General features: G+C 32.5%; 1 protein-coding gene across 2 annotated transcripts in view; it reads right to left on the bottom strand.

Annotated features, from left to right (window-relative positions):
- Positions 1-4,368: 4,368 nt before the first annotated feature.
- LOC108904255 (receptor-type guanylate cyclase Gyc76C) overlaps positions 4,369-26,118 on the bottom strand; it is a 281,683-nt gene continuing 259,933 nt past the window's right edge. The window contains exons 3-21 of one of the 2 annotated variants that reach the window (XM_018706729.1): positions 22,981-23,178; positions 22,857-22,922; positions 22,563-22,803; positions 22,366-22,512; positions 22,091-22,296; positions 21,680-21,851; positions 21,463-21,626; positions 19,295-19,585; positions 18,975-19,241; positions 18,847-18,918; positions 18,630-18,795; positions 18,387-18,536; positions 15,341-15,539; positions 15,129-15,269; positions 14,853-15,075; positions 12,998-13,142; positions 12,547-12,939; positions 8,580-9,177; positions 4,369-5,777 (exon numbers count right to left, since the gene is read on the bottom strand). In XM_018706729.1, the coding sequence (XP_018562245.1) occupies positions 5,612-5,777; positions 8,580-9,177; positions 12,547-12,939; positions 12,998-13,142; positions 14,853-15,075; positions 15,129-15,269; positions 15,341-15,539; positions 18,387-18,536; positions 18,630-18,795; positions 18,847-18,918; positions 18,975-19,241; positions 19,295-19,585; positions 21,463-21,626; positions 21,680-21,851; positions 22,091-22,296; positions 22,366-22,512; positions 22,563-22,803; positions 22,857-22,922; positions 22,981-23,178 (4,005 nt within the window). In that variant the 3' untranslated portion in view covers positions 4,369-5,611. The remainder of the gene's footprint in view (positions 5,778-8,579; positions 9,178-12,546; positions 12,940-12,997; positions 13,143-14,852; positions 15,076-15,128; positions 15,270-15,340; positions 15,540-18,386; positions 18,537-18,629; positions 18,796-18,846; positions 18,919-18,974; positions 19,242-19,294; positions 19,586-21,462; positions 21,627-21,679; positions 21,852-22,090; positions 22,297-22,365; positions 22,513-22,562; positions 22,804-22,856; positions 22,923-22,980; positions 23,179-26,118) is intronic. The other variant, XM_018706730.1, reaches the window with a different exon arrangement.

Genomic DNA, 26,118 nt, shown 5'->3' with positions numbered 1-26,118 from the left:
TAAGTGGGAATCGGAAGTAATTAATGTATATGCTTAATTTTGATAAGTTTCTGCAAATAAAATCTATATGACTACTGAATTAGGACTAAAGCATTTTTCCTTATTAAGCAAAAAAATAAATACTTAAAAATAAAAATTTGTGTTTGGCAGTATCTACCACAGACTGTATTTTTAAAATAAATAATTGGCGTAATTATCGTTCAGTAATACAATTATCGTGTTGGAATTTAAATTTAGATGAAATTAAAATTTGTAACAAATGTTATAACTCTGTACAGGGTGTCGCGCTTAAATGTGAAACAAGCCTGTAACTTCTTTATTTTTTGACCGATTTCGAATTTTTTTTAGAATGTAGGATAAAAAAGACTATCTAACTGTAATGCTGCTGTTTTTATTAATGCAATTCATGGCCAACTAGGACGCGTTTTTTGACGTCAAAGCAGCTAGTTGGTATTAGTGATTTTTTTTCCAAAAAATAGATTCTCATTCAGCATCCCTTAAAATGTCTTATCACCAAGTTTCATCAAATTCGATACATCTTCAGACGAGCACTAGTTGGTCGTATATTGCATTAATAAAAAACAGCAGTATCACAGTAAGATAGAGTTTTTTCCCTACAGTCCATAAAAAAGATTTTTAAATCGGCTAAAAAATAAAGAAGTTACAGGCTTGTATTACATTTCACAACATCATGGAGTGCTCGCCTGAAGATGTATCGATTTTGATAAAACTTGGTGGGAAGATGATTTAAGGGATGCTGAATGAGAATACGTAATCTGTTCTTTGAAAAAAAATCGCTAAAACCAATCAGCTGTTTTGATGTCAAGAAAACGTGTCCTAGTTGGCTATGAATTGCATTAATAAAAGCAGCATTCCAAAATAACAAATTTTGAAATCGGCCAAAAAATAAAGATTTTACAGGCTTGTATCACATTAAAGCGCGACACCCTCTATATGTCATTATAATTTAAATTTTTTAGATATATATTTTTTTCTCTGTACTTACGAAATTTGTTGAGTCAAACAAAATTGTATAGAAATTTGATAAGCTGCATTTTAGTCAATTACTCGGTTTTAACATCTCGTGACCTGTATAGGCAACCATAAATACACTGAGGCTGTATATACGGCTGCAAAATGTTTAATCAGCTATTACATATGTAGACAACTGTATATACAACATTGATGTATTTACAGTTGTCTATAATTTAACATCTAAAGAGTCTAAAATATATATGAATGTTTTATAATTTACAATAGTTATTGAAAAATAAATAATCACAGTTAAGATGTCAAGGGACAACCTGCCAAGAGAAAAAGTAACTCCTCGTCAGGGACAAGTCCTCGCCAGCACAAGTCGAGTTCTCGACGACGACGGAGACATCGAAGCTCAAGTTTGAGTGATACACCCCCAAGAATTGTGGTAGCAGCCCCCAGTAAAACGCAGGATACTAGTCCATAAAAATTTTGGTTTAAAATGAGAAAATAAAAAATCTTGAAACTTTTAATTTATATTTGATATTTTTGTCTTTATATATTTCAGTCTGTTGGAAAAACTGGTGTGGTCAGTTCTTGTTTAAACAAAATGTACCTACTTAGGTACATCATTAGGTACAAAAATTTTGAGAAATCTGAAAAACCGGAAGATTTCGAGAAGAACTGACCTCAGTTTTACATTCAAAAGGGTGCATACAGTGTAGAGGAATTTTTTCAGATTTTTTCTAGCTAGAAATTTTTGAGAAAAACCGATGGTCCATGAAAATTCCTGAAAACTACCAAAGATCAAATTTGTGACTTAAGGGCGGCTCCCTACATATTTTGACCCACAGAATACACTGTGATGGTTAGTTTTTATTTGTTTCCATTGTGAAAAAAAATTTAAATTCTCGAAAACTCGAAGATATAAAAGAGAAACTGACTTCAGTTTTAGATTCAAAAGGGTGCATATAGTCTAGTGGATTTTTTTTTAAGATTTTTCCGAGCTGTAGAAGTTTTTGAGAAAAATCGATGAAATTTTCTGAAAATTATTACATTTAAATTTGAGATTTCATGGCGGTACTAGACCTACCTGCTGAACATGCCAAGATAGTTTTTCTGTTTTTGTCGTGGTATAACAAATTTTTTAAATTTTTTTGGGGAAAATCAATCATAAACATTTTTGAAAATCGTCAAAAATCTAAAAATTTGTCGGTCATTGAACGCATCATTTGTAATCGTTGATAAAAATATGAAAAAAAATATGACGACCCTAATTGTTTATTTGATTATACTCATTCCAAAAGTAGGCAACCACATATACAGTTCCATTGTATTAATGGTCACCTACATACCTACCGACTCATCTATTCTATTTTTAGATTTAACCATTGTAATGTTTTTGTTTCTATAGGAAAAAGGATCTGAAATGAGCCTTTTTTGTAAATTACAGGTCATCTTAGATAATTCTTTTCTGGAATCTGGTAATGAAAAAATAAAAGCTTTTAGGGCGACAAATAAACTTAAAAAAAAATTGTATGACGAATAACAGTTTTAATTAGAATCTCCTTTTTCACATAAACTTTAGACTTCCATTCATTTCTCATACATTTCCAAACAGGTTATATTTAAGGGCTCACATATACCTGGGTAAATTGGGAAAATCGATTTTTCAAAAAGGTGCTCATTCGAAAGTACTGTCCTTCGAGTGTCTACCCTGAAAATTTCATAAAGAAATTCGCAGTAATGACGAAGTTATAGCGTTTCGTAACTGTCCTGGTAAGCAACGAATAACGGTCGGGCGCAGGTAGACGCGGCCTTTGTCATCTGTTTGGCTATATTCTACGTCTACACTACACGATTTGGGTGTTCTCGCCCCTGTTGGATTCTACGTATTTATCGACCTTTATACATATAGCAAGAGCATGTTCCGACAAGTCTAGAGAAGATCCGTCATATGGCCCAGGAATCGATGATTTCATGTAAGTTTAAAAATAAACCAGTTATTCCATTGTAAAGTGGAAGCAAAACTTTAAACGTGTTTTACTCGAAACAGTATTTTCAAAATCGGTACCAGAAATATCTCCGCAACTACTGAACCGATCGGGATCAAATTTTTCAAAGTTATGCTTCACACAATAATCTAGTACTTATCGAGCCCTTTTTTCGATATTTTACAGTTTTTTTTTTCTTATAATTACTCAACAATTTTAAGGCGAAAAACCGCCAATTTTATGCAAATGACTGCCATGACCCGAAAAAATTGAATTCGCAAATTCCGGCTCGATAAGTACTAGTTCTGTCTATCTACTTTGAGAAAATAATTTTTTTTTTCAGATAAGAAATGGCGGAGGCACGTCTGGTACCGCGAACGCTCTCGAAAAAAACACACCCCGGAAAACGACTGCAATTTTTTTACCATTCAAAATTTTCGAACCCAATTTTCACACAATTTATAATAAATGCCATACTTCAAAATGTTCATTATGGTTTTTTAAAAAAATGCAGTTTTATACACGAAAAAAAATCTTAAACATCTTCTAGGTGCTCAGCTATATGCGAGCCCTTAACTTATATTGCAGAACTAAAGCGTTGCCTACCGTACTTTCCAATATATTGGTTTTCTCACTTGTCCAATAAAAATTCAATTTAGAAAAAAGTCTTTCTATTCCTGCATTAGAACCTGGAAGGTAAAGTAGAAATTCTGCAACTTTGTATAAAATAGTACTTGGCATACTTTTTCTTTGAACATGTTGGACTCGAGATGTGATGAAATGAAATATGTATTCGATTTATCGATTTATTTCATTTCATTTCGATTTGACTAAAGAACCTTTAACAATATATGGAACTTTCGTAAATCCCGACAAAAGATTTGGGGATGCCGGACATATAACTCGAAATGAGGGACTGTCCCGTATTTTACGGGACGTATGGCAGGCTTACCTGAAACCGAATTAAATCAAGCAGACATTTAATAAATAAATATGTATATTTATCAAACAATACCTACAATAACATATTTACATATGAATTATTTTAATATACATAAACTTTATAAGTTAATGGCACATCTATTTTTATAGTGCGAAGATAATTCTTCCGAAAATAAAAATAATAGACTATTTTATATACAATTGGAGATAATATTCACAGCCTCAAACACAATTCTGACTTAAAACCTTCTTAAAACACAGAAAAATGGTCTGATCAATCCTAAATATATGCCTATGCTGCTGTATTATCTATTAATAAAAAAAAAAAAAATCGGAGAAACTGTAAAATACATTTACACGCCGTATTGTGGGTTTTTAAATAAATAACATTTAGGGCAGCAAAATTAAAATTTACACAATATAAAAAATAATCACAATATTTTCATAAAACGTTCACGTTCATTATTTTTAAAATGGTAACACTCAAGTATACAAAAATGTATTATAATAGGCTGAAAAAATAAATAATGTACAATAATAAAGAGACTGCTTTTGAAAGGTTTAAAGAAAATTGTTCTTGCACATTTTTGTATACATCCCTAAACTACAAATATAATCTTTTGAAGATCTGAAAAAACACTTTCACAATTATTTAGTTTATTTACATGATATGAAATGCCAATATTTCCATTCATTTTAATCTTTCCTACTGTCTAATATTTACCTTAACGTAACATCTACTTATTCTTGTTCAAATTTAGCATAGGTTTGATATGGTTATATAGTCACATTTACTTTATAGCAGAATTAGGGTTTGCGAAATCCGGAGACAATACTCCGCATTCTCACCGATTCTCTTAAGGTAGCTCCTGCAAATGTTATGTACTAATTAAACAAAATTGATTAATCACAAAAAATTTCAGAGATGCTCAAAAATAACGAATTTTTTGAAAATTATAATCTCTTGTTACAATTTGCACAACGCCAGCATAATTTGCCTAAAACTTAAAAATGAACACTTCTTACCCGCAGAATTTTTTCCTAGACTTTGCAGGACTTCAAGTTGAGAGTTGTAAATCGATTTTTTGTTTCTCATTAAATTTGAATAATTTTTAGGTGAAAGCTATATTATTTTATGCTATTTCTACTGAAGTGTTCAATTTAACGATAACTACTTTCGTGAGGACATTCGCATTAATAGAAATAACTGTAAATAGCAACTAAAAATCTATTTTCAACTCTCAACTTCACGAGCTAATAACTTTACAGGGTGAGCCCAAATAATAAAATATATATAAACTTATGTTATTTCTGACAGAATTTTAGCTCAGTACGAACAGTTACGAACACTTTTCTTGAAAAGGTAAGAAATATACACTTGGGGAAAAATGTATTGATTTACGTTGTCTTTTAAGTAGATGCAGGAGTTCCCTTCAATCACAAAGTTAAAAATCATAAATGCATATCTGTACACATGCTTATAGTCAGAAAAGGCTTAGAAAATATGCTAATTTTTCTATAAAAAAATAATTTAATTTCGAAAAATATAGCTTCTATTTGTAAAAGGGTTTGATAATTCTTATATGTTTTCTTCTATACTTAGACTAGTTATATCTCATTTACTTTAGATTTACTGTAATGGTTCAAACTAATTTTTTTTTTTGTAATAATATTTTATACATCTAACACTTTATATTGACTTAGACAATACTTTCCTTTTCCTGTTGCAAGTTGCTAGATTTCAATCCGTTACCATTAAACAGCCCAACCAAAAAGTTCTTCAAAGAATGTCGTGGAATCGATTTTTTGCTTTGCACGTCCGATAACTGATCGCAAGATGCTGGCACTGCCTCTAAAGAACGCCATCTAGAAGATAAGTAACAAACTATAACTGGATTACACGGCCCAAAATCCCTAAGAAAATCGCTGAAGGTACCATTTTTGATAATTAAAGGGTACAGATTTCTAAATATTATACTTCAATATTAACTTAATTCGAAAAAGACTTTTGCTGATTATTCTATCCAAATTTTAGCCCTACTGGCCCTATAGAAAGTTAGATTCCTTATTGATAAGTTACTGCTTCACAAACTTTTTACAGCTACAATAGCTTTATAAAGGACAGTGTGGCAATGGTGTAGCAGCATTTTGATTGACAAGGCATGTAGCCAGCGGCTTGAGAGATGACATACACTTTGGTGGTTATATCTCACCCACATCCAAAACGTGTGGGTAGATAGACATCCCAATAGCTAAATTGTTTCTCAGTTGTCTCACCCACCAGTATTTATGAAACTATGATGCAGCACATAGATACTTGTTGGAAAATACTACTAACAGATGTCGTTAATACTAACAGACGTCGTTAGAAGCAGTTTGTGTCCAATTAGAAGCATTTTCAAATGAAAGTACATTAGTATAGCGCAGCGGTCGGCAACTGGCAGACGAAAGGTAAAATACTGGACCGTCAAAAATTTTTTGAAAATATAAATTACTCAAATAAATTATTTTAAAAATATTTTTTTACCTTCAAGTGTGACACTTATCATTTTTTTCTAGTATTTTACAATTGTATGACTGATTTGAGTTCTTAATGATTAGTAAGCAGATTAAATTTGAGTGCAAATTAAAATATGAATTTTTTTCTGGACCTCGTTAAAAATTTTCAGAAGTGTCCGGACCCCACCTAAAATTACTTGCCGACCCTTGGTATAGCGTATATCTCAAAAATTAAAGGTGTTTTCCTCAAAACATGATTTCTTTAAATGTTATACAGCATAATTCCAACAATTTTCACCATATCTTTAAAATACCATTCCAAATAAAAGTATGTACGGAACTTTTAATAAGTTCGTTTTAATATTATTTATTGACAAATGATTGCCCATTTTTTTCATCAAATGCTGGCAAATCATACAAAAATTAATGTTTTCAAAATCCCCTATGTATTTCTCTAACCATACTCGTGTAGATTAGAGAAAATTTTTTGTTTTTTTTCCATATGCAAATTAACGTCAGTTATACTTCGTGCGACAGGGCACCTCATGCTAACATGCATTGTGAGAATGGCTTCACAATCGCCATTTTGTACTATTTATGAATAAATATATATTTTTGAACATTTAAAGACATGGTTAATAACATCCGTGAATATTGTTATCCTCTTGCTTTTCTTTCAATTAAAAACTTTATTTTAGAATTTTATCCCTTAAGTTAATTCAAATAAACACTTAATAATAGCACAACGAGAGAAGCTTAAACGTCTATTCTCACCACTGTCCTTATAAAACCGCTGTATTTACAACTATGGAGAAGAATTTCTACATCACTATTTTTTTGCATTTTTCTATCAATATACAGAAAATAGAGAAAAATTGAGACAACAGCCATTTTCAGTGCATTGAACATTACTTCCCGTTTTTATGTTGATTCTTGTAATATTATTTAAATGCCTTGGAAAGGGTGGCAGTTTATTTTTAAAGTTGTGAAAAGTCTTGTGAACTTTAGTCAAATAAACATGTATACGAATCAAGTAAGATGAAATTTGACAACAATGCATGTCATAACACCCAACTAGCATGCATGCGTGGTTATTTGAGGTTACAAAAAAATGTAAAAAAATCAGTTTTCACAACATAATTTAAGAAAGGAAACTTGTATAAATATAACCCTCATGCAAAAATAGTTCAAGCTCCGTGTTGAGACCCCACACAAATGACAAATGTCCGTTTTATAGTTGTTACGATATCAATTGGAGCCTGTGAATCTTGAAGAATCGTCTGCACTTCTCTTGAAATTTCATCCTATGCTTTCGCCATGATATGTCTCGTAATTTATACTCGAATAGCTTTGGGCGAGCAGTGCTTAGCGTGGTATATTTATTGTTGGTATAATACATATTATTAATTATTAGTTAACATTATTTGTTCATATCGTAACCAGTAAAGGGTAATAGTTATTAAAATAAATATTATATGTAATTATCTAGTAATTTAGTATGGTTTTCTGGAGACCCTTGGAAACGGATGATAACGAAATAACCCGGGAAAATCTCCAAATAGTCGAGTCGAGTCGGTTTTTGTCGAAAGCGTCGAAACAAATTCAAGAGTTTAAAAACAAAGATTTACACGTACAAAGTGAATGTATTATTTTAAATGTTTGAAAAGAGAAAATAGAGGACAATGTGTAAAGAAATTAGGAAACGGATTAGCGATCAACTAATTGTAAGATATAAAAAACGACATTGCGTAATTTATAATATGCATAAAGAAAATAAAGTTCCTACTTTAAACATGATTCGAGATAAATTAAGCGATTATCCTGATTATAATTATAAATCTTTAGATACTTTACGACATGTTTTATTACAATGCGATTTTAAACATAAAAAACTTGACAATCGTATGGTAATTATGGAATCACGACGTATAGTTACACTGGGATGATTATTTACAAAAAATTAGAGAATATCGTCAACTAAATAGGAATATAGCTCGGAATATAGTACATCTAGACGAGACAGGACAAAATTTTTCTCAACGCCTATGGATTCCATCGAGTTTATGAGTTAAATGTTTTTATGCGGTTCCAACTGATATCGTAACGACTATACCCAATGGGATAACCTCAATACTCAAGTGAATACATGAAAAATATTTGACGCCCTACCTTTTCGAGAACTCACTTTCGGGTAGATCATCGACAGCACTCCCACCTCGTCTTCGTATAATCGCCGGATTCTCCGTAGTGTTTAGCAATGGCACCTGAACATCTTCTATGTAATTATTAGTATCGTCGGGAGGTATATTCACCAAATTCCCGTTCGGGAAATTATTATTCATAAGTTTATCGTCGGGTATGGCTATTATTTGTATTTCACCGCACTTATCACAATTCTCCAACGACCTCGTGGAACGAGTTGGACCCTTCAGGTATCTATCGATTAGATTCAGCGCTTGAGCGTGCTTGGCTATTGGCAGGGGATCTAGAGACTTCGATTCCCGAATCCTGTTCAACATACCCTGACTTTTGCTATGTTCGTCGGAACTGGAGGCTATACTAGACAAGATCCGCCTGGTACGTACTGTTCTTCTAGTGTCCTCCGGCGCCTCCAAGATCTGGCTACCGAACGCTGTGTTTATAGTGAGCTTAGACCCGCCCGGGTCTGGAACATGCAAATTGTGACGATTTACTTTCAGGAGGTGGCGACTCGGAATTGGGCTCGCGTTCTGAATGGTCGATGTGCTTTCGACTTCTATACTTGTACCTGATTAATAAAAATTTTGTTATGGCGGATGGTCCTCGCTTTTAACGACAGGTTTTTTCAATTTTGAGAATTACGTTCATATCATAACAGATCACTGATTTAAACAAAATTTTTACGGAGATTTAACTCTAATTCCATTTTTTTATTATAGGGTGCCAAAATCGTGATATATTAGTTTGTCCTAAATTTAAAAGTTATCGTCATTAAAAATTTAAAGATATTATTTCATTTATTGTGCAAAACATTAATCCCTTTTATACATCTTAGATAAGAATACTAAGTGGCGGATCAATTATTTAAAAAATAAAAAAGTGTGATATAAACTAATTAAAAAAAAGCTTAAACATAAATATAATTAAAATAAATAAAACAAAATTTTTCTAATCACCAATAAGCAAATTAGTAAGGAAAACCATCACCAAACAAAAGTTTTCAAGTATATAAAAAAAAGAAAGCAAATCAACTAAAAAAACATTAAAAAAACGTGGGTCAGTGCATTAAAGTGCATAAATAATATACAGTATGTTCCGCATAAGAACCGACACAGAGGAGATACATGTAGCGGCTCTAAAATATGGTGTTTTAACGAAGCATACTTCCATACTAAGTTGTTTCATTTAGGGGTCGCCAAAATTTGAAATATGTTTAAAACACTTTAAATGAAATTTGGAATGGTGGTACTTCTGTCACCATTTGACAAAGTAGACTGTTGTATTTACATTTACTATAATGGGAAAACATACCCTCATCTCTAAGCTTTTAGGCCGCTTGTAAACGACGGTTTTTTAACCGTTTATAAGCCCGGTAAATGCACCGTAGGTAAATACGATCGATCGGGGGATATTGATTGTTATGGAAGTATGTTCACACACCGGGTGACCGCGGTCGCCGTATGTGTCTACGGTGGATTCACCGGGCTTATAAACGGTTAAAAAACTGTCGTTTACGAGCGGCCTAACGGTCATATTTTCATTGATTTGTTATTAAAAATTAAATAATGCTTTGCAAAGTACGAAATTAGATGAACTTGATAGAAATGTACTCTTCATAATTTGCAGAATATGGAAATTAATAAATATTTTTTTTTATTGGAATAATTAAAATGAGAATTTTCTCATTTTATTTATTATGTCATTCCCACTTATACGCTTATGACATGCACTGACATGTCAATATATAAATAGAAGCTTATATGCACCTACTCCTGTGTCAATTCGTATACAGAACAGCTTGTATACAGGGTGTTAGAAGTTTGACTGCCTTAATTTTAACCGACAATAGAATACATTAAAATAAACAAAAAAACCTTAGATGACATGGGTCCTAAACTCGACCATTTCCGAGAAAAACATTATCAAAATCTTCAACTTGTACAACAGTTCGATTAATTAAGGAATATTGATATAACTGCGTGTATAGAATACCATAAAATACAATGTATCACTTTTTTTAACGTCTTTATGCTTAATTCTAAAAAATAATTAGCATTGTAATAAATGTAAAATTCGATAAAATTCATATCGAGCAATGTGACCACGGCGCTGCAGTTTATTAACACGAGGTATTAAGGTGTCCAGCAACCACCAATACGCAATTCAGTTGGTATCTGGATTTGACCATGTCGGAGTGTTTTTTGCATACCACTATTTCCTTTTCTTGGAGTGTTTTCCAACGAGTGCGCGAAAATTTGATTTGAAGGTGTCATATGTGCATCGAAAATGGTGGTGGACATTTTGAGCTTTTTGGTAAGTGCCTAAATTATTTTTAATATGTATGATTATTTGGACGACGTGAATCAAAAGTCATTAAAAACCAATAATTACGACTTGTAGAGAATACTTTGCAGTTTTCAAAACCCTGCTTGGATTTTCTGTACAACCATTATTTTCCGAGTAATTGATTACCAAAGTCAAAAGTGATTTTTTTACTTTGAGCGACGAAAAATCATACAAGGCTCCGGAACCGCTCAAATTGAAGAGAATTAAATTATCTAAAAGAGCTTTATGATAAAATAACCGAAAAGAATTTTCATAGGCCTTTTTAAAGAAAAGCAAAAATTTGCAATTTTTTTTTTGTTGATTTTCTTATGATTACTCAAAAACTGCCGACGCTAGAAAAATTTAAACTCCAGATCCGAAAACTAGACACTTGAAGCTTCAATTTCTTTTTTTTTTTTCTCTACGACCATTTCCCTCCAAGTTACAGCTCTTTGAAAATCATCCAAAATTTTGGGATTCTTTTTAATATCCCTTAATTTCTGTGCCTATTGTATGTTCATAAGGGCCAAAGAGGTGAGTTTATTTTCCCCAGTCGTATTTCTCAAGTACGTCTGTAATCTTCTCAAGGTACTGTAGCTCCTTTCTGCAGCTGCTGTTGTCACTGGTTGCAACTATTCTAAGAAGCTCGTGTATGTTCGGAAATTCAGCACGTTCATGTTCAGTATTGATAAGAGCACCATTTTCAAATAGGTCATTCTCATAAAATTTGACCAATAGATCAAAATCATTTGTTTCATGAGCTACTTGTAGATACCAAACAGGTAAAGTGATACTCCAAAAAAAAGTATCTCGGTTTGTGTTTGGGGGGGGGGGGGGGGAGCAGCCCCATAGCCCCCCCTGGATTCGCCACTGATTTGATTAAAAGTTATGTTCCCACTATCTTCGTACTATAAAATCGATACATTTTATTTTATTTATTTAAAAACTGGAAAGCAATTGTCTTGAAATTTAGTAAATGTTTCACAATAATAGTTGTTTACATTTTTTCCATAGGACAAGTGGTGTGCATCAGCAGGTTAAGTGCTGTTGTCACGATGTGATGAAATATTAATTATTATTTTAAAATCTGTTAATCTTACGCTCCTATAATATACAACTTTTTTGTTCATTTATGATTACTCTATCTCATGCTGAAGTAATGTCAGTCAAACTTCTCACACCTTGTATACATTATACATTCCTTATTAAAGAAATATTTAGGGCAATGTTTCTTCCATTAAAACACATAAACCCTTGCAACATTGTTACTAATATGAATAAGTTTATATTGTAATTAATTATGTTAGATACAAATTCGTAACCAATAAACCGCTAAACTGCTCAAAATAATGGTCTGTATATAAACTTTTTCCATTGCCGTTCCCGTTCCCATCATTTAGGAACCCTACACTGTTTATTTTGCATTGGGAGATAGGAACAATTAATTATTGATACATTCTCGAATAGGTACGTCTCCTAGGTAACGGGAATGGGAAAAGTAACAGAAAATCGATTTTTAATATTATGAGTAACCAACCACAATTTGTTAAAAACATTTTCATAAGGTAATTTCAAGTTAGCGGGATAAATTCCATCATCATCATTCACTTACCTCTCGGTACACTGGAGTGTCTCCTACTATGCATCCCACCGAACCCGCCACACACGGAAGCTTGCCGAGAATCGGCATTCAGCTTGGGACTTCGCCTAGGCCGGCAGAACAACGGCGGCAACTCTCCGAGGTCCACTTCTCTCTTCTGAATTGCTTGATCCGTAGCTCCGGTTAACCAATAAGTCCTAACGTCACCCTTACCCTTCATACAGACTATGCCTCTTTCTTCTATAATGTAGCCACCTAACTTATCCAGAGCCTCCTTGCACTGGAAACTGATGTGGATTTTCAGGGGCTCCCCGTTGCTCTCCATCCGAGAGGCCGTGTTTACTGTGTCGCCAAAGAGGCAGTAACGTGGCATGGTTAGTCCTACCACGCCCGCCACGACTGGTCCTGAAAAATGTTGATGCGTTAAGAGGCGGAAAAGTAAAAATTGTGTCACGTTTCGTACCTGTGTGGATGCCGATTCTAAGTTTAAGCGTTTCGTTAGGTCGGTGAGCTATGGAATGATTCTTCACAGCAGCTAGTAAGTCTAATGCCATGGACGCTATTTCACCAGCATGCCTATCACCATTTCTGATGGGTAAACCAGACACCTAAGGGTTTGTCAAATTTTTTAGTTTGTGCATGATTCAACACCACCAAACAACGAGATTAAAATCAGGTGTATTTTGTGAGGTTAAGTCATATACAGTGGTCTCTTTTACCTTAAGTGAAGTAATTTAATTAAATTTAGAAATTAAAGTACTAGATGGCGACACTCTCATAAAATCCCTGTCACCCTTGTTCATAGTATAGTGTTTACGAAGATAGTTTTATACGGTTTCAACTATTTTCGTAAACACTATATATCAGAGTACATACATTTAAGCAAGGATTTATGGTTTAAAATCTAAATGAGATTGATTGTCTGAGTATATTTTATATAATTAAAGTTAATGGAATTAAAATGAAAGCAGAAGTGATACGAGAAGATTGATATTAGACAGAATAGTAGAAGTGGAGACATTTACGCATGAATTTAAAATCACTCATGGAAAACATTTCGTTTATGTAAATTTTTTTTTCTTTAACTGCCTTGGAAAAAGTATAAGCAACATTTTAATTTTAACATCCAGAGTAGTAGGAAATTAAAAAGTTGGTTGCTGTTGCAGTGCAAGAAAAACTCATAAAAAAATTGAATTTTCATTTTCTCAAGGATAAAAAACTGAAGATGATATTAAAACATCAAATAATGGCTCATCAAACAGTGAACAATATAATAATAATAATAATATCAAAGTGGCTCTAGCATATTTGTAAAGAAGAGACTGTCCTGCCAAAACTTTAAATGGTTGTGGCAATCTTTCCTAAGAATAATTTCAACTCATATAATCGAAATAATTCCATCTTAAAATATGGGGTATAACTTCAAGTAGGATTCAATTGGGTTCAGGAGTAATAGTGTGTATTCTCCAGAATATAAATGGGAAATAATTTTTTAAAATCATAATATACAGTCAAATTATTGCATTATTTTGCATGATTTTTCATCGTGTTATTTTAAAGTCACCATAAACGAAGCGTAGACCTTTAAAAAAAAAAATTGAGGAGAACTATAAAGGGTGTACCTCAGTATAAAATTTTATCAATTTATTTCGAAGCATTTTCGAGATATTGTAATAAAATTGTGTCTTAATGGCCCCCTTTAAAGGGGCGTAGCGCCATAGGGGAGCGTTTTAGGACATATGTCGTTATGAACTTTTTGCTCAAAATTACTTTCTCTATCATCTGTGTTCGTTTGGCACACCGGAAATGAAACACCCTGTATATAAAAAATAAATAACATTAATTCAAGTTATTAAAAAACAGAATTTGTTATCTTTTTAAAGCACTGTGTTTAATTTATACTGGGTGATTCACAACTTATCCAAAAAAATTTGGGAATAGATGCGGCATGAGAAATGGGAGTCAATATCGTAAAAATATAGTTTCCGAGAAAAAAATTATTGAAGTTGTAGAACTTTCAAACATTACACCGCTGGACAACTGTAGTCTCTAGGGTCATTCGCAATATGTGTGGAGAGCCACGTGGCCTCAGCGACTCATTTTACCGATAGCAATCGATTTTACAATCATCATTGCAATAGTGTTTACAATATTTTTTAGTGGAAGTGTCAAAAATGGCTTGCGTGTAGAGCAACTCGGAGTTGATGAACATCGTTTTAATTTCTGGTGAACAACATTTGTATTATGATTCAAGATTCGAGTAAGTAATAATGCTCCGTATATTCTTTAAAAAATTATATTTCTGACTTACTACTTACCACCATATAAGCGTCACCGATGGTTTCAACCTTGTAAACGTCGTAGCCTTTAATAATTCCGTCGAATACTGTATAGAGATCATTAAGAAAATTAACTACTTGCAACGGTGTACTCTCTGCGGACATTGAAGTAAAACCTACAATGTCACTGAAATATATGGTTACCAAGTCGAACGATTCCGGTTCGACTCCATGCCCCCGCGTCAGCTTCTCTGCAACAGGCCTGAAGAGAAAAATCGTATAAATTTTAATACGTTTCATTATATGCAACCATACTTTGGTAGCATTCTATGAAGAAGGTCCTCCGTTTTCATTTTTTCCTCATAAAGCAGCCTTGTCCTCTCATTAACAAGTTCCTCTAAATTATTGGCGTATGTAACCATCATATCCATCATTTGGTCCATAATGTTTTTATTCCTAAAAAAAAACACATTCTCAGTGACTTTTTTCTTTTTCAATGGAACAGAGACGGTAAATATTGTACTTACTTTCCATCTTTCATTCTCTTTAGTCTACTACGTATACTGGCAAAATCTGGCCTGAGGTCTGGGTTTTCCGCCCAGCAATCCTTCATACATTGCAAAACGTATTCATCACAGCCTAGTTCCGAATCAAGTAGCACGTCTATGTCAGGCCTGAATGGTTCTTCCCCGTCCAGCGGGATCTTCTTTACTAGTTCTATTATGTCTGTAACAATTCGTATTGCGATATCTTAAAAATCCAACTTGAAATATTTAAGACACAAAGTCTTGAAATTTTTAAGCAGAGCTTCTGCAATACTAAATATTGCAATTGCAACATCCCAACAAAAAAAATGGAATATCCCAAAGACAAGATCCTGGTATCTATATGTTTTTGGGGTCTCTGAATTCGGTGTCCGTTTAATCCGATTAGCTCTGGGTTAAAGTCAGTTCAAGGTCAGATATAGAGAATCAATTGTCAATAAAGAAAACCAATATATCTATACGTTTTTGAGTTCGATGAATCCGAATCCGGTATCTGTTTGACCCGATTAGCTCTGGGTTAAGGTCAGTTCAAGGTCAAATGTAGAGAATCAATTGCCAACAAAATAAACCAATATATCTATACATTTTTGGGGTCGCTGAATCCGAATTCGGGGTACGTTTGACGCGATTACTCTGGTTGAAGGTCAGCTCAAGGTCAAATGTATAGAATTAATTGCCAACAAAGTAAACCCATATGTCTGAATGTGTTTAAGGTTGCTGACTCCGAATCCGGTGTCCGTTTGACAAAATCAGATCTGGTTTAAAGTCAGTTCAAGGTCAAGTGTAGGGAATCAATTGCCAATAATGTAAACTAATATGTTTATAAGTTTTTGAGTGGCTGAAGCTGAAGCCTCAAGTTCTAAACTCAAAACGCTCAAGCATTTATACGTATTAAAATTTGAGTACTTCTTTTCATACACTTCTCAGACCTTTTGACAGCAAAATAGTTCGATACCATAAAAGACCTGATGGGATCAAACAGATACCGGATTTGGATTCACCGACCCCAAAAACATATAGATATGTAGGTTTACTTTGTGCGCAATCGATTCTCTACATTTGACCTTGAACTGCCCTTAATGCAGAGCTAACCGGATCAAACATACATTTTATTCAGATTTATCGACCCTAAAAACGTATAGATACTCTTATGTATGGTTACTTTATTGGCAATTGATTCGCTACATTTGACCTACAAGTGACCTTCAACCAGAGCTAATCGAGTCAAACGGACACCGGATTCGGATTCAGCGATCCCAAAAACATATAGATACCAGGGTCTTGTCTTTCGGATATTTCACTTTTTTTGTGGGGCTGTTGTTATAAATAAACTTAGGAAAATATGGGTGTTAAAAAAATTATGTAAGAAATTTCAAGACATGAAAATACTTATCGAAATAAGAGAAAAAGTCCATTTAAAAGTGCTCCAACTACTAATGAAACATTTTTAAAATTTAGGCAATTGTGATGGGTGTTTTTCATCATAACTTTTATATTTTTGAAAGTTGGGAAATGTTAAATGAAAAAGGAAAAATACATTTTGTTACCAGTTGTGGCGAAATAAAAGTCAACTTTCTAATTTACCTTTCTAAGATATTAACTGTTTCTATTATTCTGATACGTATTGTCAACTCTCAAAGTTTCTATTCTATTTTTCTAAACGCCTCGTAAATATTTCACTGACGAATGATGAAAATTATATTGCTCTTATTTTGATTATGGGGACATTCTACTTTTTAGGTCCATATAGAGAACATCGCAGTAAAAAGTTTCAATTGAAATATGCAAAATACAAAAGTGAAAAAAGGTGTTTGACATCGAACCAAGATTTTGAAAAGAGTTGCACATATACGGCAAAATATATGTAATATAATGAAAAAAAATGCTCTTTTAAGATTAAATCCATAGTATGAATAAAAAATTGCCATTTTTGAATTTTTTTTAATCCAAGGATCAGAATGTGATTATCGAAATGACTTTAAATTACGATTTGGCAATAAAAAATTTTGATTTTTTCATTTTTTTTAAAGATTAGAGAATAGAAGCGTTTATTTTCATACAAATCAAAAAATAAATAACATAATAACATGACATTGTATTATTGAATCGATTTAAAATTACAATTCAGCGAATTCATAAACATAAGAATTATGAGGCTAGTCCTGATAATTTAAAAATTTTTTTTTTTAAGGTTAGGAATGGAAAGTGATACGATATTATCGATTTGACTTCAATTTACGATTCAGCAACTTCGAAAACATAGGAAATGACTAGTCTGACTTGTCTTGTCTGTAAAATCAACTCAAAATTTGTTTGAATAAAAGTTTTGTGATTCATGGCTTGCTAAGAAGTTATATAAAAATTGTCATCTTGAATCGACTGAAAATAACTTGCGATTTATGAACAGCGATATCGAAAGTCCCTATAAGGTCATTTGGAGATGGATTTATCAGTAATATGTTCACTTTTCAACAAGAAAGCTCACTCTATGTGGGACTAGAAATGATCCCGTGAAAATTATACGGTCCCATTGTCAAAATATGATCACTTTAATTTTCACCAGCCCGTCACAGATAGATTTCTAGAATTACACAACTCTATTTCTTTCGCTGCATTAGATGCAAAAAAGCTTATTAAATATTAAGCAGAAAATTAAGAATTGTTGTCAAAATACCTTTATCTGGAATTGTTACATCCTTCATTACTTGACTTAATTAAATCTGAAGAAACAATTGCAAAATACCTCAAAAAATAAAACAACATTATAATAAAGACAACAAAAAACCCAAATAAAAATTATATAGTTTGTGAAAATGTTAATAAAAACTAATTAACAAAAATTATTATAAAAAAAAATACGAAAAAATTGAGAAATTGAACAAAGTGAACTAGATACAGCTGCGGACAACAAAATTTCCAACCTAAAACCGTTAATAGTAAAATTCCTTTTTAAAGTGGACATTAAGCAGCTTAGCCTGGAGACACTTTATTGTCCGCAGCTGTACATTAGATATTTAAACCAATTTACCTTTTGGTTCGTATCCTGTCGTTCCAAAGGGACCCTTCCTTCCTAATATTTCAAATAGAATTATGGCAAAAGCATAAACATCACCCTTCTGCGTTCCTTTAATGTATGCGCTTGGATTTCGCAAAATTTCCGGCGCCTTCCAAAACAAACCTAAAATTTTCTTAACTAAAGTACATGTTACTACAGTAAAATTATAAAATCGAAGTCATATCTAGGATTAGGTCTGATAACAGTACCACTTACTTCTAAAATACTGGTGTTCACCTATGCTGTCGTTCTCGGCGCAATGACGCATCTCGGCTAGACCAAAATCAGTAACCTGAAGCACCCAACGACTCGTAACTACACAGTTTGAGGATTTTAAATTACCATGGCACACCAGCATTGAGTTGTGTATATACAACATGCCCTGAAAAACAAGCGCAATTAAACAGATATAGTAATATGACTTCGACTCTACCTTGATGAGATCATGAACTAACGAAGCAACAAACATTTTATCTAGTTTAATATCCTCGTTTTCTATAATATCCTAAAAAAAATACACGATTATTCATCATTAAACCAAAAAGTGTCTCATGTACTAACATATAAGCTTCCTTTGGCACAGTAGTCGGTGACTAGAAACAATGAGGTGGGTTGGACACAAGCTCCGATGAAAGAGTTGACGTTATCGTGGCGCAACTCCCTCAGTAACCGCATCTCCTTCATGACTTCACGGGAAATGTCTTTTTTTCGAGAAAACGTAAGTTCCTTTATACGCACCACCACCCCCCTGTACTGAGCGGTAGTAGCGAACACCTGCAGCCCTCCTCTAGATTCGTAAGACGTGACGCTAGCGCTGGCTAAACTAAGCTAAAGAAGAACACGTTTAATCCCTATTACTTCACACTGTTGTCTCACCTTACCCGACTGGGGCTAGATATGATGTCCCTTTCAAAGTAACTTTGGATTTCTTCCCTATTTATCTTCCACAGGAGCCCTTCTATTTCCTGCTCTATTTTCCATTTCCTGTATATACTCATCGTAATCACCCCTGCACAAAACAGCATTATGGCTAATACACCCGCAGCGATAATACTGTTGAGGTGAGTGTTGGGTTTGGGACAAAGTTCGTTGAAAAATCCGCAACTAGGTTCGTCGTTAGGCCGATTGCTCCCGGGCCAGAAAATCTGGGTGTTTGCGTTTATGTCGTATTGCTAAAAAACGCACAAATAAAGTTGCAATATTGTCACTTCAAATTTGCTTTCTGCCGTTTTTGGCCTCTTTGTATGTCTTAGTAGACCAGGAAAATTAGCGAAAAAAAAGAGAAACTCGAAAAAATTCCTATCCGCAATATTATTGTAAAATTGTCTAAAGGAACGTAATACAAGACATCTCTCGTCTCGTGAGTCAAAAACTTTTATTAGCTAACTTTTCGATTTAAACAAATAAGTGAGAAAAGCAGTTTTTTCACTTTGTAGGGAAAACCATCAATTTTAGCGAAACAAAATGAGACATGTTAAATTAAAATCGGTTAATAAACGAAAAAGTTATTGCAAAAAAAACAAGAAAAGTGCCCATTTTTTAATTTGTTTATAACTATCGCATTTATTGTTAAAATTTTATAAAACCTATAAATTGAAAATAATTTGTGAATTTTTACTTTAATTTTACATTTAAATTGTAATTGAAATATTGAAAAAATTAGTATATTTTGGCTTAATATATAAAAAAATAACTTTTTAAATTAACGATAGATTTATTTATTTATTTAATAATAGTAAAATAATTCCGAAATTAAAATTTTAATTAATATTTCGTTTAACAACAATTTTTGTAACATTTTTGTAAATTAAAAAAAATTAAGTATAAAAGAAGCATTTTTTCTGGGGTTCAGGGCTATTCTACGAATTCGTATATATGCCCATTGTTATTTTTTCGTCGAGCTACCCCAGTTTAAAAAAAAATAAGGTTCTATGATAAATAGAAGCCGAGATATTGCAAAATTTACAGCGCGCATCAATTTGAACTTCACTTTTCTCGCGCGTGCGACTCGCTTGGAAGAGCTTCCCCCATCACCAAGCCGCCGGACAGTTTACTTAGCGAGTACCTTCTCTTTAAAGGGCTCGTGAGTCGTTAATTTTCCACATTTTTCAATGCAATTCACGAGAAATCATAATTTACGTCGTAAACTTTATTTTGCGAAAAATTCAAGTCTTAATGTTTATAAACAATTGCGCTACGATTTAAAAAAAAATATATTATCTTGGCTTCTGTTGGTCGTAGAGGGTACTTTTTTTAAAAAATTTGTATTTTTTGCCAGCTATCCATTGCATCTATTTTCGGTGAGGTAGCATAAACAGTAACAATTTTATTCAAATTGTTTATAAGCGAAAAACGCATGGTTTTTTAATACACAATTTGAGAATGTTAATGTCAAAAAAAATGGTGATATTTTTTAATAGGTCGCTTAATTACGTCTTTAAGATTACAATGACGCTTTCAGAATCATGTTTGGTTGAAAATTAACGCCTGTACAGAGGTTTAAGCTTAAAATTCATAACTTTTGGAGTCTCCGTTATAAACAAATTGAATTGTGCGAAAACTATTGCACCTGCAGCGCCCACTTTTGGCACACTTTTAAAGTATGACAAAACCCTCAACTTATCATGGGTTTTATAAAATTTTAACAATAAATGCGATAGTTATAAACAAATTAAAAAATGGGCACATTTCTTGTATTTTGTAATAACTTTTTTGTTTATTAACCGAATTTAATTTAACAAGTCTCATTTTGTAGATAATTTTATTCCCTACGAGCTGTCTCAGAGTCAGTTCTCGCTAAAATTGATGGTTTTCCCTGCAAAGTGAAAAAACTGTTTTCCTCACTTATTTAAATAGAAAAATTAACTAATAAAATTTTTTGACTCACGAGATGAGAGACGTCTTGTATTATGTTCCTTTAGACCATTTTACAAGGATCTCGCGGATAGGAATTTTTTCGAATAAAAATAAAATAAAATAAACGCTAATTTACTATCAAGGTTTCAGTTAATCCTAACAACTTTTATGAAAGTACAAAAAACTTACTTACAGGTAACTCAGTTGGAGTTTGATAGAACTGCCCGACAGGCCTCATTTGATATCCGCAGGAAAAATTGCGACCATGTGAGACTGGGGATTCTCTATAGGCGAGGACCGAAAAATTTCCCTCGGAGTCGCCGTTCTTATCTAATTTCATCATAGCCCCAGTGACACCTAGAAATATTGCAAGTAATAACTCACCGTTTCAATAAATTTGAACAGTTTACTTTTGTATGTTCCGTTTATTTTAATAATTGTTTCTATGATCTTCGTTCCATTGCTTGATATGTCTGTTATAACCTTGTCAGTTAAAATAGGCTCTTTCATTAACAGATAATGGAGGGCTGAAGCATATAGCTTTACCGAGTCAAATAGATAGGCGGCATGGATAGGTACATACTGAAAATAATGTGTTTATAAAAATAATTGGTTATCAAATTGTAGTGTCTGACCGAACTTTCAGTTTCAGTTTCGGAACAACCTTCAGAAACTTAACACATACAAAAGAATTACCTGAAAAGGAAGTTTCGGTTTCGGCCGAAACTGAAACAGAAACCGAAATTTGATTTCAGTTTCGGTTGGACACTATCGAACAGTTTTAAATGTGAAATTAATTAAGCATCAAATGTCTTACTCACTTTTTCATAGGAACTTAAAAAGACATTAGACACCGAGAAATTAAAAGGTTCCTTAGAATTGTAGCTTTGTACTTTTTCAGTAAAACTTTTATAATTTGCTGTAGGAGCAGTTGGAGCCACTACAAATAATGATTTTGCTCGTTTCTTAAATGCCTCTGAGCCTGGTATGTCTTCACACCTTTTGTACTGATTTATAACTTCAAGTTCTAGAAGAAATACACTCATGTGAGCAACTGAGAACGACGAAGACATTTAAAGAATAGTATTTAACTTACTCCACAAGTATCTGTGTACGTCTTGTTCAGAATAAGCACTCATATCGACAAAAATGACCATGTATTCACCATTTTCGAACATCCGTGCGCTTTGCATTATGTTCATAAGTTCTACCAAAGACGTTCTTGTGCCCAAAAATACATAAACTAAAATAAGAAGCTAATGAAAACTGTTTTTAAAATGTTCATCAACTTACTCCTCGTCCTATTCTTAGTATCCTGTATGAATTCTTGCATGTCGCCTATCTGGCAACATCTTAAATTCTCCGCGCAACATACGTTACGTTCCATTACCATTTTCTGGTAATTTATCGTCATGCTCTTATTCAGTGCCTCTTCCTTTAGGGAAGTGGCCACAGTTTCCCAATCTTTTTCGAAAATTATAGAGAATTTATGCCATTTGTAATAACTTAAAAGAGAAACTACAGATTTTGTAACCTGGAAGAAACAATTAAATGTATCGATTTTTTAATTTATAACGCAGTATCTACCTGTGTGTCAGGGGGTTCCGTTCGAGCGAATGTGGGAACTTTAGAGGCTTTGTAGTCAGAACATTTCTGGAAAACATGTAACGACATTAACCCTACATTGAAAAATTTGAGTTGGCACACTTACATAACTTATCATAGGGATATTTCTGGCTTGTGAAATGATGGCCTCTACGTAGCAAGTACTTTCGGGGCCAAAAAAAGCTGATACTCCTTCACAGATCATATCAGTCATGCCTTTGGTAGCTACCACTGTATCGCCCCTCGTGTCGTACCATTTGAGCCTAAGCGTTACGTTTGGTAGAATTGTTGGATCGTTGTTAATCTGAAACCATTAGGCATCGATAAAATAATTCTTTAATATAACTGAAATTCCAATATTATAGTTCCGAGACAAACTAAGATGTTTATTTGAAATATTTCGAAAATCTTGTTTTGTCAGAAGGTCAAAAAAATACTATAATGTCAATAAACTTATGTATGTGTTACGTTTTTATGTAAAAAATACACAACTTGACAAAAATGTGAAGTTTAATTAAATACCTGCAAATACTTGACTGACCATAACTAATAGCTAATAGAAAATTAAAATTAGTTGCTCTTGTAATTAATATTACATTATTAAGAATTTTTCAATATTTTTACTAGATCCATTTTCGATCTTCTGTACTTTGCACAAAAGTTCCAAAAAAATGTCTGTTTTATCATGACCTTCAATATCGAGACACTCTGGCAGTATCAGAAATATTTAAGAAATTTCTAACCCCAAGTAACAAACTAAAAGAATTATAGAATTTATATATTTAAATTTATAGAAAAATATTGACTTTTATAGTAATTAATAAATTAAAATTATATCAATGTTGCTGAGCATGCGCATTCAAGATAATTTCATGTAAATAGCCTCACAACAGGACATAATTCAAGATAAGTTTGGTTATGGTTAACAGTAATTACGTCTATAATAAACCACTTGAAAAAAAACACTCGATAAACACGATGGTACGGCACAACACCAAGAAAAATAATAAAAATACTTAGTAGAACTAGAAAATGCCAAAAGTAAACAAAAAAAGAGAAAACACCCTAATGATGACATATCAACAAGATCTCACCTGGGTATGAGACTATTCTTTCCGAGAATGCGCTTAGGAATAACACGGCTAATGTTCAATTTTTACTTTATTCAAATTTAGGAAAACTTTTATATCGTTTTTTCTAACTTCAAAATTTTAAGCGTGTATCTATTTTACGAAACACATGTTAGTTATTTTTAAATACTTCTAAATCCTTGTAAAAATAAATTCATTTGAAGTTGTTTCTATTTTCTATTTCTATAGTATCTGTGTAAATAGTACACAAGGGTCAGATTCGGTCTGTACAATTTCAACTATGACTATGAATTGCGGGTTGCCTATATATGTGACGTCACACTAAAAGAGTACTGCTATTTCAATCTGACTAAGCTTCGATTAAATTATTTATACTAATTACGACTCACCCTGTATAATAATATGTATTATTTTATATAAAAACCCGAAAGGAGTTTTACTTATAGGTATGTTAATTTCTAAGAAAAAATTGTTTATCCGTTTTACTCCACAAAAAAATTATAAAAATGTAAATAATTTTAACAAAAATAATCAACAAAAGAAAAAAGAGAAGTTGTACTACGCTAACGGACCGATTATTCGAATTACGATAAAGAAATTTATAGTAAATTACGTGTTAATAACACAGGTGTGTACTTAACAGCAAAACACATAAATAGCTTATAATTTGTTCTATAAAAAGAGATAAGCCATTATTATCTGTGCCGTGGTTCAAAACTGGCAGCAGTTAATGAACCTCTGCTTGAATAAATATGAGGAGTGATAAGAGTTTTATTAAAAAAAACCTCCATGTAATGTATAATTATTTACAAAAGGAAGTGTTATTAATATGGATATTATGTAATATATGTATATTATTTGAAAAGAAATAAGTTCCTTGGTTGTACACCTCTCCGGGTATATTTTCTAACATGAACCTTGGCAAGTTTTTGCACAATTTCCTGCATAAAGGTTTTAGACACAAAAAATTCTAAATGTTTTGCTTTCATTCCGCTAGGTTGGTAAATATAAGCTGAAAATTCATCAAAGCTAGATTGATAACTATCAATAATATGATGAACACTTGTGTAATCGTTTCAGTTTTAATACCTTAAAATCCTCCATAAAAAAAAACTATAAATTTATTAACAATAGGGATAGGACTAGAGACCTTTAATTTAAAAATACTGTTCTCAGTCCTAGATCAGCTAATACAAAAATTCCATGTTCATTATCTATAATTTTAAAGAATTTTAGCTCAGTTATCAAATTACAAGTTATATGTTACCTATGTTGTTAATTTTTAAACAAAAATCTCGTTATGTTAATTATACCATGCTCTATGAGAATTTTAAGAAATTATTACCATTGAGATCGTTATGGTAGGGACTATAAATTCTCAACAAGAAATTATAGGATAATAATAATTATAGGAATAGGAAATCGGAAATTACATAACGATAAACGAATCCATTAAACCCTTTTAGAAATATTTACTGAGACTGTTCTGGGTTGCGTTTGTTTTCAAATGAAGCTAAAAAATGTCAAATTTGTAATGGATATATACAGGGTGGGCCATTGGTGTGAGAAAGTAAAATAACTCCCTTGTTATTCATAATACAGAAAAAAGTTTATATAATAGTTGTACAGAATCAAGAAACCTAAACTACAAAACTAATTTGAAACATACAGTGCGATGATTAAAAACGGGACACGCCAAATATTACATTTTTAAAATTTAACACCCTTTATATTTTTACACATATGGATTTCTGAGAAAATTCTATATACGACAATATAAACAGTTTATCATTTTAGTGCGAGGTTGCCAAGTTATGTAGAAAATTCTTCGAATTTTGGAAAAAACATGACCTCGAAAAAGTTGTATTAACTTTCAACTACTAACACTTGGAGCAAAAATATTTGACAGAGTTATAGACAAATGTTAGGTAAAGACACCTATATTAGCTAATATCGATACTTTATACAGAACATTTTTTATAATACGACCATTTTTAGAAAGTTCAAACTTGATTTTTCAAATGGAACACCCTGTACTTGATTGCTCTATTTTATTCACATATCAGTCCACTTCAATTTTTATTAAGTATGTTCTACACCTAAAGTTGTTAGTTTTTAAGATATAGCAACATTTCTGGAAAAACCTAATTTTT

Source organism: Anoplophora glabripennis, unplaced genomic scaffold, assembly GCF_000390285.2.
Source record: "Anoplophora glabripennis isolate ALB-LARVAE unplaced genomic scaffold, Agla_2.0 scaffold46, whole genome shotgun sequence".
Classification (NCBI taxonomy): domain Eukaryota; kingdom Metazoa; phylum Arthropoda; class Insecta; order Coleoptera; family Cerambycidae; genus Anoplophora; species Anoplophora glabripennis.
This window is presented reverse-complemented; position numbering and strand designations above follow the sequence as displayed.